We start from the raw sequence: 17,633 nt of genomic DNA, 5'->3' as shown, positions 1-17,633 counted from the left end.
AAATAAGCTCATTTAGCTGGTTTTTAAAATTATAAATAAAAAAAATACATGTGGGGCGCCAAATCGAAAGTTTGTTCCCGGGAGGGGTCGCTACGACTCTGGCCCATTTACCGCTTGATGAAGTCACCCCATCCCCCAAAAAACTGACGCCTTTTGAAGCATGTTTTACAATTGTAAAGAAACAAATCAAATTGCCAGCAGAGTTTCTTCCAGGCATCTATTCGGGGGGGCTAAGCCCCCTCGAAAAATTTTTACCGCCCCCCCCGAACGAAATGAAATGTATATAATTTATATAGAAAATATATACTTTTAACAGTGTCCGCCCCCCACCGAAGAAAGTTTACCGCCCTCCCCGAAAATTTCAAGTGCCCCCCCCCCCCCCCCCCCCCCCCGGAGCAAAAAATCTGGAAGAAACACTGATTGCCAGTTCTCTCTTCACTCCCCCCCCCCCCCCCCAATTGCACATTGTCAGATAATTCTAACCATCATTCGTTTCTAAGCGATGTCATGTATGAACGACCTCAAAAATCGACAATCCTTAAGTAGATTATCTGCTATTATAGCAACATATCATTGGGGGGGGGGGGGAGAGGATAACATGTATTAAAGGATAAAACAAGAAAAGAACTTGACAATAAGTGCCAAAGGTTGGAGGGCAGGTATAACACTTACAGTAAGCCAGCAGTTTTCCAGTAACCTTAACACTTACAGTAACCTTAACACTTAGAGTAGCAAAAACAAACTTCTCAACACAGTAAAAAAAGAACAACAAGCTTTTAAAGATTTAACCTAGTGATATTTTATTGGTGGCATCACCAGGACTCATTAGCCTCAACCAATCAAATCTCAAGGACTCGTTAGCTTCAACCAACCAACAAATCACGTACTGCTGGTGTTGTCACTGATAAGATCGCTGGTACCACACACAACAGCACATCATCATGACAAATACTTTTGAGGATACATAAAAATGACAATGCTCCCACCCCCACCCCATTTGTGTTTTAATTTACTCAGTATTAGATATCATGAACCAATTATCACAATGTTCACATAAAATTGTGATCCAATAAAAAAAAAGAACCAAATGTACACATTACCAAAATCACATGACGACAAAATATTGGTAACAACAACTAGACATCATCCATTAGAACAACAACAACAACAGTTTCTACATAATTTATTGCACCTGTATGTCCTTGCTTTTATCCCAAGATGTTTCCTCTCCTATATACAGCTGACAAGTTGTATTTCTATAGGGAAGGGACATAACTCCTAACTCAAACATTGTTATTACTAAATGTATCTTTTCACATTACATAAATGTGAACATCAAATAGAGTCACAATCAGACAAATTGGTCCCATACCTCACTTATTTTTCTCTTCCATAATAAACTACAAAATTAACCTCGTATTCCCTCAGTCATTCTGTTTTTATCAATATAAATTGTTCTGTTTACATAGCTAGTTCTCCACTAAGAAAAGGTAACTCTTATGTCCTAACTTGAAATTTGCCAGCTCTGGTTATGTACTTCACTCCCTTGAATGGTTTGTATTTCTGTCGAGTAGAAAAATAAAAAAGCACAGCTTATGCTAATGTTGATTTTAGTATCAAGTTTATCCTAGAAAACTTATGTCCTAGATCCCATGTAAGTTCACATCAGAAAACACTCTACCCAGTAGTAGCTACATGCTCGAAGTACTGACCATAAATTACAAAATAAAGTGTTTTAACATGACAGGTAAAAGTAACTCAAGTCTTTTCTCATATCCCAACCTACTCCATCATTAGCATTCAGCCCATTATCATGAATGAACTCTCATCACTAAAAAATCAACTCAACCTTTTTGATAAGTGAAACATCCCAAAATAAAACAAAGGCATCAAATATGGAATAATCAACAAAAAAATCAACAAAATGTGCTCTGATTATTGTGTTGTGAAAAGTCATGAAACAGCCGTCAAATTACTGGCACCAGCAGATTTTATAAACTGCCAGAAAAGCTTTGTGTAAGATTCAATTTAGTGCTGAAGTCAAATCAATGCTCTCTGAATAGTTGCTGCAAAACCCACCACAAAAGTGCACAATATCAATTTTAAACAAGATGAGAAACAAATAAAAACATACCCAGCTACGAGCAAGTTCCTTGAGAAAATGAGGGGAGAGAGGCTATAAATAGATTTAGGTGGATAACAACAGCAGCCTAATTACTTATTACATGCTCAATTTAATAGGTCAAGCTATTTCTTGACCAGTACATGAATGAAAGTTAAATATGTTAATCTATATCTTGACCATGAATATTTTAATCTAAATTTGTGACAACCTTAATGGAGAAAGTGACATGTTATGTAAGTGCCATTTTGTTTAGGGAAGGGGTGAGAGGTGTGTATGTTAGGCTACAGGACATTACCCCGTATTTCCCCCAGGAACATTTACCCCCTGGGGAATTACCCCCCCCCCCCTATCAACCAAGAAAGAAAGCTGATTCTAACTCCAACTCCGTACCTATATATTACCTTAATCCTAACCTTAAGACAAAGACGAAATACAGAAGAATTCACCTCACCCTAAAATTAACCCAAAACCAAACCCAACTCTAGACATTGATTTAAGTCTAACCCTGATCCTAACACTAACCCTACCCCTCTAACCCTAGCTGCACCTTAAGCTACGGGGGGGGGGGGGGGGTTTAAGCCCTGTTCCCGTATGTTGAGGAGAGGCAATAGTGAATGTGTTGTGTTGGGCAGGGGGGGGGGGGGAGCCTAGTGTACACACTCAACACTGAAACTAAACGAGACTTAAAAAAACATTTGTTAAAGTAATAATCACCTGAAATAATAAAGTAACAAATTACTAGTATTAGTGCACACTTTATTCCTCATGTTGCTTAAAATCACTTCTACGCATAGTAATTGGAAAACTTATTTAAATCTTTTTAAAAATCATGTGATAAAAGTGATTTGACATACAACTTCTACTGAGTATAATGTATAATAAGCACTCGAATGTACTGTAGTGTACTTGAGTTGTATAATTTAACCTTGCTCCTACAGAATATAAAGTAGATGAGATTCGCACCAAGTATAAAGTAGAAATCTCTGGACCTACCTCACCATACATGTCAAGACGATTGACTTTAAGACCTGATACAGCAAATGTGTTGATTGTAAACATCACCTGTGTATGGAGGTACATGACAGTTGCAGCAGGGTTAAATAGATGGTACTTCAACATATAGTAGGATCAGTTAGAGAGTAGATGACAGTTACAGCAGTGCTAAATAGATGGTACTTCAACATATAGTAGGATCAGTTAGAGAGTAGATGACAGTTACAGCAGTGCTAAATAGATGTTACTTCAACATATAGTAGGATCAGTTAGAGAGTAGATGACAGTTACAGCAGTGCTAAATAGATGGTACTTCAACATATAGTAGGATCAGTTAGAGAGTAGATGACAGTTACAGCAGGGTTAAATAGATGTTACTTCAACATACAGTAGGATCAGTTAGAGAGTAGATGACAGTTACAGCAGGGTTAAATAGATGGTACTTCAACATACAGTAGGATCAGTTAGAGAGTAGATGACAGTTACAGCAGGGTTAAATAGATGTTACTTCAACATATAGTAGGATCAGTTAGAGAGTAGATGACAGTTACAGCAGTGCTAAATAGATGGTACTTCAACATATAGTAGGATCAGTTAGAGAGTAGATGACAGTTACAGCAGTGCTAAATAGATGGTACTTCAACATATAGTAGGATCAGTTAGAGAGTAGATGACAGTTACAGCAGTGCTAAATAGATGTTACTTCAACATATAGTAGGATCAGTTAGAGAGTAGATGACAGTTACAGCAGTGCTAAATAGATGGTACTTCAACATATAGTAGGATCAGTTAGAGAGTAGATGACAGTTACAGCAGGGTTAAATAGATGTTACTTCAACATACAGTAGGATCAGTTAGAGAGTAGATGACAGTTACAGCAGGGTTAAATAGATGTTACTTCAACATATAGTGGGATCAATTAGAGAGTAGATGACAGTTACAGCAGGGTTAAATAGATGGTACTTCAACATATAGTAGGATCAGTTAGAGAGTAGATGACAGTTACAGCAGGGTTAAATAGATGTTACTTCAACATATAGTAGGATCAGTTAGAGAGTAGATGACAGTTACAGCAGGGTTAAATAGATGGTACTTCAACATATAGTAGGATCAGTTAGAGAGTAGATGACAGTTACAGCAGGGTTAAATAGATGTTACTTCAACATATAGTAGGATCAATTAGAGAGTAGATGACAGTTACAGCAGTGCTAAATAGATGGTACTTCAACATATAGTAGGATCAGTTAGAGAGTAGATGACAGTTACAGCAGGGTTAAATAGATGTTACTTCAACATACAGTAGGATCAGTTAGAGAGTAGATGACAGTTACAGCAGTGCTAAATAGATGTTACTTCAACATATAGTAGGATCAGTTAGAGAGTAGATGACAGTTACAGCAGTGCTAAATAGATGGTACTTCAACATATAGTAGGATCAGTTAGAGAGTAGATGACAGTTACAGCAGGGTTAAATAGATGTTACTTCAACATACAGTAGGATCAGATAGAGAGTAGATGACAGTTACAGCAGGGTTAAATAGATGTTACTTCAACATATAGTGGGATCAATTAGAGAGTAGATGACAGTTACAGCAGGGTTAAATAGATGGTACTTCAACATATAGTAGGATCAGTTAGAGAGTAGATGACAGTTACAGCAGGGTTAAATAGATGTTACTTCAACATATAGTAGGATCAGTTAGAGAGTAGATGACAGTTACAGCAGGGTTAAATAGATGGTACTTCAACATATAGTAGGATCAGTTAGAGAGTAGATGACAGTTACAGCAGGGTTAAATAGATGTTACTTCAACATATAGTAGGATCAATTAGAGAGTAGATGACAGTTACAGCAGTGCTAAATAGATGGTACTTCAACATATAGTAGGATCAGTTAGAGAGTAGATGACAGTTACAGCAGGGTTAAATAGATGTTACTTCAACATACAGTAGGATCAGTTAGAGAGTAGATGACAGTTACAGCAGGGTTAAATAGATGTTACTTCAACATATAGTAGGATCAGTTAGAGAGTAGATGACAGTTACAGCAGGGTTAAATAGATGTTACTTCAACATACAGTAGGATCAGTTAGAGAGTAGATGACAGTTACAGCAGTGCTAAATAGATGTTACTTCAACATACAGTAGGATCAGTTAGAGAGTAGATGACAGTTACAGCAGTGCTAAATAGATGTTACTTCAACATATAGTAGGATCAGTTAGAGAGTAGATGACAGTTACAGCAGGGTTAAATAGATGGTACTTCAACATATAGTGGGATCAATTAGAGAGTAGATGACAGTTACAGCAGGGTTAAATAGATGTTACTTCAACATACAGTAGGATCAGTTAGAGAGTAGATGACAGTTACAGCAGGGTTAAATAGATGTTACTTCAACATATAGTAGGATCAGTTAGAGAGTAGATGACAGTTACAGCAGGGTTAAATAGATGTTACTTCAACATACAGTAGGATCAGTTAGAGAGTAGATGACAGTTACAGCAGGGTTAAATAGATGTTACTTCAACATACAGTAGGATCAGTTAGAGAGTAGATGACAGTTACAGCAGGGTTAAATAGATGTTACTTCAACATACAGTAGGATCAGTTAGAGAGTAGATGACAGTTACAGCAGGGTTAAATAGATGTTACTTCAACATACAGTAGGATCAGTTAGAGAGTAGATGACAGTTACAGCAGGGTTAAATAGATGTTACTTCAACATATAGTAGGATCAGTTAGAGAGTAGATGACAGTTACAGCAGGGTTAAATAGATGTTACTTCAACATACAGTAGGATCAGTTAGAGAGTAGATGACAGTTACAGCAGGGTTAAATAGATGTTACTTCAACATACAGTAGGATCAGTTAGAGAGTAGATGACAGTTACAGCAGGGTTAAATAGATGTTACTTCAACATACAGTAGGATCAGTTAGAGAGTAGATGACAGTTACAGCAGTGCTAAATAGATGTTACTTCAACATACAGTAGGATCAGTTAGAGAGTAGATGACAGTTACAGCAGGGTTAAATAGATGTTACTTCAACATATAGTAGGATCAATTAGAGAGTAGATGACAGTTACAGCAGGGTTAAATAGATGTTACTTCAACATACAGTAGGATCAGTTAGAGAGTAGATGACAGTTACAGCAGGGTTAAATAGATGTTACTTCAACATATAGTAGGATCAATTAGAGAGTAGATGACAGTTACAGCAGGGTTAAATAGATGTTACTTCAACATACAGTAGGATCAGTTAGAGAGTAGATGACAGTTACAGCAGGGTTAAATAGATGGTACTTCAACATATAGTAGGATCAGTTAGAGAGTAGATGACAGTTACAGCAGGGTTAAATAGATGTTACTTCAACATACAGTAGGATCAGTTAGAGAGTAGATGACAGTTACAGCAGGGTTAAATAGATGGTACTTCAACATACAGTAGGATCAGTTAGAGAGTAGATGACAGTTACAGCAGGGTTAAATAGATGTTACTTCAACATACAGTAGGATCAGTTAGAGAGTAGATGACAGTTACAGCAGGGTTAAATAGATGTTACTTCAACATACAGTAGGATCAGTTAGAGAGTAGATGACAGTTACAGCAGGGTTAAATAGATGTTACTTCAACATACAGTGGGATCAGTTAGAGAGTAGATGACAGTTACAGCAGTGCTAAATAGATGTTACTTCAACATATAGTGGGATCAGTTAGAGAGTAGATGACAGTTACAGCAGTGCTAAATAGATGTTACTTCAACATATAGTAGGATCAGTTAGAGAGTAGATGACAGTTACAGCAGGGTTAAATAGATGGTACTTCAACATATAGTGGGATCAATTAGAGAGTAGATGACAGTTACAGCAGGGTTAAATAGATGTTACTTCAACATACAGTAGGATCAGTTAGAGAGTAGATGACAGTTACAGCAGGGTTAAATAGATGTTACTTCAACATATAGTAGGATCAGTTAGAGAGTAGATGACAGTTACAGCAGGGTTAAATAGATGTTACTTCAACATACAGTAGGATCAGTTAGAGAGTAGATGACAGTTACAGCAGGGTTAAATAGATGTTACTTCAACATACAGTAGGATCAGTTAGAGAGTAGATGACAGTTACAGCAGGGTTAAATAGATGTTACTTCAACATACAGTAGGATCAGTTAGAGAGTAGATGACAGTTACAGCAGGGTTAAATAGATGTTACTTCAACATACAGTAGGATCAGTTAGAGAGTAGATGACAGTTACAGCAGGGTTAAATAGATGTTACTTCAACATATAGTAGGATCAGTTAGAGAGTAGATGACAGTTACAGCAGGGTTAAATAGATGTTACTTCAACATACAGTAGGATCAGTTAGAGAGTAGATGACAGTTACAGCAGGGTTAAATAGATGTTACTTCAACATACAGTAGGATCAGTTAGAGAGTAGATGACAGTTACAGCAGGGTTAAATAGATGTTACTTCAACATACAGTAGGATCAGTTAGAGAGTAGATGACAGTTACAGCAGTGCTAAATAGATGTTACTTCAACATACAGTAGCATCAGTTAGAGAGTAGATGACAGTTACAGCAGGGTTAAATAGATGTTACTTCAACATATAGTAGGATCAATTAGAGAGTAGATGACAGTTACAGCAGGGTTAAATAGATGTTACTTCAACATACAGTAGGATCAGTTAGAGAGTAGATGACAGTTACAGCAGGGTTAAATAGATGTTACTTCAACATATAGTAGGATCAATTAGAGAGTAGATGACAGTTACAGCAGGGTTAAATAGATGTTACTTCAACATACAGTAGGATCAGTTAGAGAGTAGATGACAGTTACAGCAGGGTTAAATAGATGGTACTTCAACATATAGTAGGATCAGTTAGAGAGTAGATGACAGTTACAGCAGGGTTAAATAGATGTTACTTCAACATACAGTAGGATCAGTTAGAGAGTAGATGACAGTTACAGCAGGGTTAAATAGATGGTACTTCAACATACAGTAGGATCAGTTAGAGAGTAGATGACAGTTACAGCAGGGTTAAATAGATGTTACTTCAACATACAGTAGCATCAGTTAGAGAGTAGATGACAGTTACAGCAGGGTTAAATAGATGTTACTTCAACATACAGTAGGATCAGTTAGAGAGTAGATGACAGTTACAACAGGGTTAAATAGATGTTACTTCAACATACAGTAGGATCAGTTAGAGAGTAGATGACAGTTACAGCAGGGTTAAATAGATGGTACTTCAACATATAGTAGGATCAGTTAGAGAGTAGATGACAGTTACAGCAGGGTTAAATAGATGTTACTTCAACATACAGTAGGATCAGTTAGAGAGTAGATGACAGTTACAGCAGGGTTAAATAGATGGTACTTCAACATACAGTAGGATCAGTTAGAGAGTAGATGACAGTTACAGCAGGGTTAAATAGATGTTACTTCAACATACAGTAGGATCAGTTAGAGAGTAGATGACAGTTACAGCAGGGTTAAATAGATGTTACTTCAACATACAGTAGGATCAGTTAGAGAGTAGATGACAGTTACAGCAGGGTTAAATAGATGTTACTTCAACATACAGTAGGATCAGTTAGAGAGTAGATGACAGTTACAGCAGGGTTAAATAGATGTTACTTCAACATACAGTAGGATCAGTTAGAGAGTAGATGACAGTTACAGCAGGGTTAAATAGATGTTACTTCAACATACAGTAGGATCAGTTAGAGAGTAGATGACAGTTACAGCAGGGTTAAATAGATGTTACTTCAACATACAGTAGGATCAGTTAGAGAGTAGATGACAGTTACAGCAGGGTTAAATAGATGTTACTTCAACATACAGTAGGATCAGTTAGAGAGTAGATGACAGTTACAGCAGGGTTAAATAGATGTTACTTCAACATACAGTAGGATCAGTTAGAGAGTAGATGACAGTTACAGCAGGGTTAAATAGATGTTACTTCAACATATAGTAGGATCAGTTAGAGAGTAGATGACAGTTACAGCAGGGTTAAATAGATGTTACTTCAACATACAGTAGGATCAGTTAGAGAGTAGATGACAGTTACAGCAGGGTTAAATAGATGTTACTTCAACATACAGTAGGATCAGTTAGAGAGTAGATGACAGTTACAGCAGTGCTAAATAGATGGTACTTCAACATACAGTAGGATCAGTTAGAGAGTAGATGACAGTTACAGCAGGGTTAAATAGATGTTACTTCAACATACAGTAGGATCAGTTAGAGAGTAGATGACAGTTACAGCAGTGCTAAATAGATGGTACTTCAACATACAGTAGGATCAGTTAGAGAGTAGATGACAGTTACAGCAGGGTTAAATAGATGTTACTTCAACATATAGTAGGATCAGTTAGAGAGTAGATGACAGTTACAGCAGGGTTAAATAGATGTTACTTCAACATACAGTAGGATCAGTTAGAGAGTAGATGACAGTTACAGCAGGGTTAAATAGATGTTACTTCAACATACAGTAGGATCAGTTAGAGAGTAGATGACAGTTACAGCAGGGTTAAATAGATGTTACTTCAACATACAGTAGGATCAGTTAGAGAGTAGATGACAGTTACAGCAGTGCTAAATAGATGTTACTTCAACATACAGTAGGATCAGTTAGAGAGTAGATGACAGTTACAGCAGGGTTAAATAGATGTTACTTCAACATATAGTAGGATCAATTAGAGAGTAGATGACAGTTACAGCAGGGTTAAATAGATGTTACTTCAACATACAGTAGGATCAGTTAGAGAGTAGATGACAGTTACAGCAGGGTTAAATAGATGTTACTTCAACATATAGTAGGATCAATTAGAGAGTAGATGACAGTTACAGCAGGGTTAAATAGATGTTACTTCAACATACAGTAGGATCAGTTAGAGAGTAGATGACAGTTACAGCAGGGTTAAATAGATGGTACTTCAACATATAGTAGGATCAGTTAGAGAGTAGATGACAGTTACAGCAGGGTTAAATAGATGTTACTTCAACATACAGTAGGATCAGTTAGAGAGTAGATGACAGTTACAGCAGGGTTAAATAGATGGTACTTCAACATACAGTAGGATCAGTTAGAGAGTAGATGACAGTTACAGCAGGGTTAAATAGATGTTACTTCAACATACAGTAGGATCAGTTAGAGAGTAGATGACAGTTACAGCAGGGTTAAATAGATGTTACTTCAACATACAGTAGGATCAGTTAGAGAGTAGATGACAGTTACAGCAGGGTTAAATAGATGTTACTTCAACATACAGTAGGATCAGTTAGAGAGTAGATGACAGTTACAGCAGTGCTAAATAGATGTTACTTCAACATACAGTAGGATCAGTTAGAGAGTAGATGACAGTTACAGCAGGGTTAAATAGATGTTACTTCAACATACAGTAGGATCAGTTAGAGAGTAGATGACAGTTACAGCAGGGTTAAATAGATGGTACTTCAACATACAGTAGGATCAGTTAGAGAGTAGATGACAGTTACAGCAGTGCTAAATAGATGTTACTTCAACATACAGTAGGATCAGTTAGAGAGTAGATGACAGTTACAGCAGGGTTAAATAGATGTTACTTCAACATACAGTAGGATCAGTTAGAGAGTAGATGACAGTTACAGCAGGGTTAAATAGATGTTACTTCAACATACAGTAGGATCAGTTAGAGAGTAGATGACAGTTACAGCAGGGTTAAATAGATGGTACTTCAACATACAGTAGGATCAGTTAGAGAGTAGATGACAGTTACAGCAGGGTTAAATAGATGTTACTTCAACATACAGTAGGATCAGTTAGAGAGTAGATGACAGTTACAGCAGGGTTAAATAGATGTTACTTCAACATACAGTAGGATCAGTTAGAGAGTAGATGACAGTTACAGCAGTGCTAAATAGATGTTACTTCAACATACAGTAGGATCAGTTAGAGAGTAGATGACAGTTACAGCAGGGTTAAATAGATGGTACTTCAACATACAGTAGGATCAGTTAGAGAGTAGATGACAGTTACAGCAGTGCTAAATAGATGTTACTTCAACATACAGTAGGATCAGTTAGAGAGTAGATGACAGTTACAGCAGGGTTAAATAGATGTTACTTCAACATACAGTAGGATCAGTTAGAGAGTAGATGACAGTTACAGCAGTGCTAAATAGATGTTACTTCAACATACAGTAGGATCAGTTAGAGAGTAGATGACAGTTACAGCAGGGTTAAATAGATGGTACTTCAACATACAGTAGGATCAGTTAGAGAGTAGATGACAGTTACAGCAGGGTTAAATAGATGTTACTTCAACATACAGTAGGATCAGTTAGAGAGTAGATGACAGTTACAGCAGGGTTAAATAGATGTTACTTCAACATACAGTAGGATCAGTTAGAGAGTAGATGACAGTTACAGCAGGGTTAAATAGATGGTACTTCAACATACAGTAGGATCAGTTAGAGAGTAGATGACAGTTACAGCAGGGTTAAATAGATGTTACTTCAACATACAGTAGGATCAGTTAGAGAGTAGATGACAGTTACAGCAGGGTTAAATAGATGGTACTTCAACATATAGTAGGATCAGTTAGAGAGTAGATGACAGTTACAGCAGTGCTAAATAGATGTTACTTCAACATATAGTAGGATCAGTTAGAGAGTAGATGACAGTTACAGCAGTGCTAAATAGATGTTACTTCAACATATAGTAGGATCAGTTAGAGAGTAGATGACAGTTACAGCAGTGCTAAATAGATGGTACTTCAACATATAGTGGGATCAGTTAGAGAGTAGATGACAGTTACAGCAGGGTTAAATAGATGGTACTTCAACATACAGTAGGATCAGTTAGAGAGTAGATGACAGTTACAGCAGGGTTAAATAGATGGTACTTCAACATATAGTAGGATCAGTTAGAGAGTAGATGACAGTTACAGCAGTGCTAAATAGATGTTACTTCAACATATAGTAGGATCAGTTAGAGAGTAGATGACAGTTACAGCAGTGCTAAATAGATGTTACTTCAACATATAGTAGGATCAGTTAGAGAGTAGATGACAGTTACAGCAGTGCTAAATAGATGGTACTTCAACATATAGTGGGATCAGTTAGAGAGTAGATGACAGTTACAGCAGGGTTAAATAGATGGTACTTCAACATACAGTAGGATCAGTTAGAGAGTAGATGACAGTTACAGCAGGGTTAAATAGATGGTACTTCAACATATAGTGGGATCAATTAGAGAGTAGATGACAGTTACAGCAGGGTTAAATAGATGTTACTTCAACATACAGTAGGATCAGTTAGAGAGTAGATGACAGTTACAGCAGGGTTAAATAGATGGTACTTCAACATACAGTAGGATCAGTTAGAGAGTAGATGACAGTTACAGCAGGGTTAAATAGATGTTACTTCAACATACAGTAGGATCAGTTAGAGAGTAGATGACAGTTACAGCAGGGTTAAATAGATGGTACTTCAACATATAGTAGGATCAGTTAGAGAGTAGATGACAGTTACAGCAGTGCTAAATAGATGTTACTTCAACATATAGTAGGATCAGTTAGAGAGTAGATGACAGTTACAGCAGTGCTAAATAGATGTTACTTCAACATATAGTAGGATCAGTTAGAGAGTAGATGACAGTTACAGCAGTGCTAAATAGATGGTACTTCAACATATAGTGGGATCAGTTAGAGAGTAGATGACAGTTACAGCAGGGTTAAATAGATGGTACTTCAACATACAGTAGGATCAGTTAGAGAGTAGATGACAGTTACAGCAGGGTTAAATAGATGGTACTTCAACATATAGTAGGATCAGTTAGAGAGTAGATGACAGTTACAGCAGTGCTAAATAGATGTTACTTCAACATATAGTAGGATCAGTTAGAGAGTAGATGACAGTTACAGCAGTGCTAAATAGATGTTACTTCAACATATAGTAGGATCAGTTAGAGAGTAGATGACAGTTACAGCAGTGCTAAATAGATGGTACTTCAACATATAGTGGGATCAGTTAGAGAGTAGATGACAGTTACAGCAGGGTTAAATAGATGGTACTTCAACATACAGTAGGATCAGTTAGAGAGTAGATGACAGTTACAGCAGGGTTAAATAGATGGTACTTCAACATATAGTAGGATCAGTTAGAGAGTAGATGACAGTTACAGCAGTGCTAAATAGATGTTACTTCAACATATAGTAGGATCAGTTAGAGAGTAGATGACAGTTACAGCAGTGCTAAATAGATGTTACTTCAACATATAGTAGGATCAGTTAGAGAGTAGATGACAGTTACAGCAGTGCTAAATAGATGGTACTTCAACATATAGTGGGATCAGTTAGAGAGTAGATGACAGTTACAGCAGGGTTAAATAGATGGTACTTCAACATACAGTAGGATCAGTTAGAGAGTAGATGACAGTTACAGCAGGGTTAAATAGATGGTACTTCAACATATAGTGGGATCAATTAGAGAGTAGATGACAGTTACAGCAGGGTTAAATAGATGTTACTTCAACATACAGTAGGATCAGTTAGAGAGTAGATGACAGTTACAGCAGGGTTAAATAGATGGTACTTCAACATACAGTAGGATCAGTTAGAGAGTAGATGACAGTTACAGCAGGGTTAAATAGATGTTACTTCAACATACAGTAGGATCAGTTAGAGAGTAGATGACAGTTACAGCAGGGTTAAATAGATGGTACTTCAACATATAGTAGGATCAGTTAGAGAGTAGATGACAGTTACAGCAGTGCTAAATAGATGTTACTTCAACATATAGTAGGATCAGTTAGAGAGTAGATGACAGTTACAGCAGTGCTAAATAGATGTTACTTCAACATATAGTAGGATCAGTTAGAGAGTAGATGACAGTTACAGCAGTGCTAAATAGATGGTACTTCAACATATAGTGGGATCAGTTAGAGAGTAGATGACAGTTACAGCAGGGTTAAATAGATGGTACTTCAACATACAGTAGGATCAGTTAGAGAGTAGATGACAGTTACAGCAGGGTTAAATAGATGGTACTTCAACATATAGTAGGATCAGTTAGAGAGTAGATGACAGTTACAGCAGTGCTAAATAGATGTTACTTCAACATATAGTAGGATCAGTTAGAGAGTAGATGACAGTTACAGCAGTGCTAAATAGATGTTACTTCAACATATAGTAGGATCAGTTAGAGAGTAGATGACAGTTACAGCAGTGCTAAATAGATGGTACTTCAACATATAGTGGGATCAGTTAGAGAGTAGATGACAGTTACAGCAGGGTTAAATAGATGGTACTTCAACATACAGTAGGATCAGTTAGAGAGTAGATGACAGTTACAGCAGGGTTAAATAGATGGTACTTCAACATATAGTGGGATCAATTAGAGAGTAGATGACAGTTACAGCAGGGTTAAATAGATGTTACTTCAACATACAGTAGGATCAGTTAGAGAGTAGATGACAGTTACAGCAGGGTTAAATAGATGGTACTTCAACATACAGTAGGATCAGTTAGAGAGTAGATGACAGTTACAGCAGGGTTAAATAGATGTTACTTCAACATACAGTAGGATCAGTTAGAGAGTAGATGACAGTTACAGCAGGGTAAAATAGATGGTACTTCAACATATAGTAGGATCAGTTAGAGAGTAGATGACAGTTACAGCAGTGCTAAATAGATGTTACTTCAACATATAGTAGGATCAGTTAGAGAGTAGATGACAGTTACAGCAGTGCTAAATAGATGTTACTTCAACATATAGTAGGATCAGTTAGAGAGTAGATGACAGTTACAGCAGTGCTAAATAGATGGTACTTCAACATATAGTGGGATCAGTTAGAGAGTAGATGACAGTTACAGCAGGGTTAAATAGATGGTACTTCAACATACAGTAGGATCAGTTAGAGAGTAGATGACAGTTACAGCAGGGTTAAATAGATGGTACTTCAACATATAGTAGGATCAGTTAGAGAGTAGATGACAGTTACAGCAGTGCTAAATAGATGTTACTTCAACATATAGTAGGATCAGTTAGAGAGTAGATGACAGTTACAGCAGTGCTAAATAGATGTTACTTCAACATATAGTAGGATCAGTTAGAGAGTAGATGACAGTTACAGCAGTGCTAAATAGATGGTACTTCAACATATAGTGGGATCAGTTAGAGAGTAGATGACAGTTACAGCAGGGTTAAATAGATGGTACTTCAACATACAGTAGGATCAGTTAGAGAGTAGATGACAGTTACAGCAGGGTTAAATAGATGGTACTTCAACATATAGTGGGATCAATTAGAGAGTAGATGACAGTTACAGCAGGGTTAAATAGATGTTACTTCAACATATAGTAGGATCAGTTAGAGAGTAGATGACAGTTACAGCAGGGTTAAATAGATGTTACTTCAACATATAGTGGGATCAATTAGAGAGTAGATGACAGTTACAGCAGGGTTAAATAGATGTTACTTCAACATATAGTAGGATCAGTTAGAGAGTAGATGACAGTTACAGCAGGGTTAAATAGATGGTACTTCAACATATAGTGGGATCAATTAGAGAGTAGATGACAGTTACAGCAGGGTTAAATAGATGTTACTTCAACATATAGTAGGATCAGTTAGAGAGTAGATAACAGTTACAGCAGGGTTAAATAGATGTTACTTCAACATATAGTGGGATCAATTAGAGAGTAGATGACAGTTACAGCAGGGTTAAATAGATGTTACTTCAACATATAGTAGGATCAGTTAGAGAGTAGATGACAGTTACAGCAGGGTTAAATAGATGGTACTTCAACATATAGTGGGATCAATTAGAGAGTAGATGACAGTTACAGCAGGGTTAAATAGATGTTACTTCAACATATAGTAGGATCAGTTAGAGAGTAGATGACAGTTACAGCAGGGTTAAATAGATGTTACTTCAACATATAGTGGGATCAGTTAGAGAGTAGATGACAGTTACAGCAGGGTTAAATAGATGTTACTTCAACATATAGTAGGATCAGTTAGAGAGTAGATGACAGTTACAGCAGTGCTAAATAGATGTTACTTCAACATATAGTGGGATCAGTTAGAGAGTAGATGACAGTTACAGCAGGGTTAAATAGATGTTACTTCAACATACAGTAGGATCAGTTAGAGAGTAGATGACAGTTACAGCAGGGTTAAATAGATGTTACTTCAACATATAGTGGGATCAATTAGAGAGTAGATGACAGTTACAGCAGTGCTAAATAGATGGTACTTCAACATACAGTAGGATCAGTTAGAGAGTAGATGACAGTTACAGCAGGGTTAAATAGATGTTACTTCAACATATAGTGGGATCAGTTAGAGAGTAGATGACAGTTACAGCAGGGTTAAATAGATGTTACTTCAACATATAGTAGGATCAGTTAGAGAGTAGATGACAGTTACAGCAGTGCTAAATAGATGTTACTTCAACATATAGTAGGATCAGTTAGAGAGTAGATGACAGTTACAGCAGTGCTAAATAGATGGTACTTCAACATATAGTGGGATCAGTTAGAGAGTAGATGACAGTTACAGCAGGGTTAAATAGATGGTACTTCAACATACAGTAGGATCAGTTAGAGAGTAGATGACAGTTACAGCAGGGTTAAATAGATGGTACTTCAACATATAGTGGGATCAATTAGAGAGTAGATGACAGTTACAGCAGGGTTAAATAGATGTTACTTCAACATATAGTAGGATCAGTTAGAGAGTAGATGACAGTTACAGCAGGGTTAAATAGATGTTACTTCAACATATAGTGGGATAAATTAGAGAGTAGATGACAGTTACAGCAGGGTTAAATAGATGTTACTTCAACATATAGTAGGATCAGTTAGAGAGTAGATGACAGTTACAGCAGGGTTAAATAGATGGTACTTCAACATATAGTGGGATCAATTAGAGAGTAGATGACAGTTACAGCAGGGTTAAATAGATGTTACTTCAACATATAGTAGGATCAGTTAGAGAGTAGATGACAGTTACAGCAGGGTTAAATAGATGTTACTTCAACATATAGTGGGATCAATTAGAGAGTAGATGACAGTTACAGCAGGGTTAAATAGATGTTACTTCAACATATAGTAGGATCAGTTAGAGAGTAGATGACAGTTACAGCAGGGTTAAATAGATGGTACTTCAACATATAGTGGGATCAATTAGAGAGTAGATGACAGTTACAGCAGGGTTAAATAGATGTTACTTCAACATATAGTAGGATCAGTTAGAGAGTAGATGACAGTTACAGCAGGGTTAAATAGATGTTACTTCAACATATAGTGGGATCAGTTAGAGAGTAGATGACAGTTACAGCAGGGTTAAATAGATGTTACTTCAACATATAGTAGGATCAGTTAGAGAGTAGATGACAGTTACAGCAGTGCTAAATAGATGTTACTTCAACATATAGTGGGATCAGTTAGAGAGTAGATGACAGTTACAGCAGGGTTAAATAGATGTTACTTCAACATACAGTAGGATCAGTTAGAGAGTAG

The 17,633-nt window shown here is 36.9% G+C and overlaps 1 protein-coding gene across 2 annotated transcripts in view; it reads right to left on the bottom strand.

Moving 5' to 3' along the window:
* Positions 1-786: 786 nt before the first annotated feature.
* LOC131946032 (AP-3 complex subunit mu-1-like) overlaps positions 787-17,633 on the bottom strand; it is a 30,118-nt gene continuing 13,271 nt past the window's right edge. Inside the window, exons 12-14 of one of the 2 annotated variants that reach the window (XM_059306660.1) lie at positions 3,119-3,187; positions 2,135-2,152; positions 787-1,563 (exon numbers count right to left, since the gene is read on the bottom strand). In XM_059306660.1, the coding sequence (XP_059162643.1) occupies positions 1,498-1,563; positions 2,135-2,152; positions 3,119-3,187 (153 nt within the window). In that variant the 3' untranslated portion in view covers positions 787-1,497. The remainder of the gene's footprint in view (positions 1,564-2,134; positions 2,153-3,118; positions 3,188-17,633) is intronic. The other variant, XM_059306661.1, reaches the window with a different exon arrangement.

This window comes from Physella acuta, unplaced genomic scaffold, assembly GCF_028476545.2.
Source record: "Physella acuta isolate Inbredline_101_S28 unplaced genomic scaffold, ASM2847654v3 ptg000543l, whole genome shotgun sequence".
Classification (NCBI taxonomy): Eukaryota; Metazoa; Mollusca; class Gastropoda; family Physidae; genus Physella; species Physella acuta.
The sequence above is the reverse complement of the archived record's forward strand: the minus strand, read 5'-3'. Positions and strand labels throughout refer to the sequence as shown.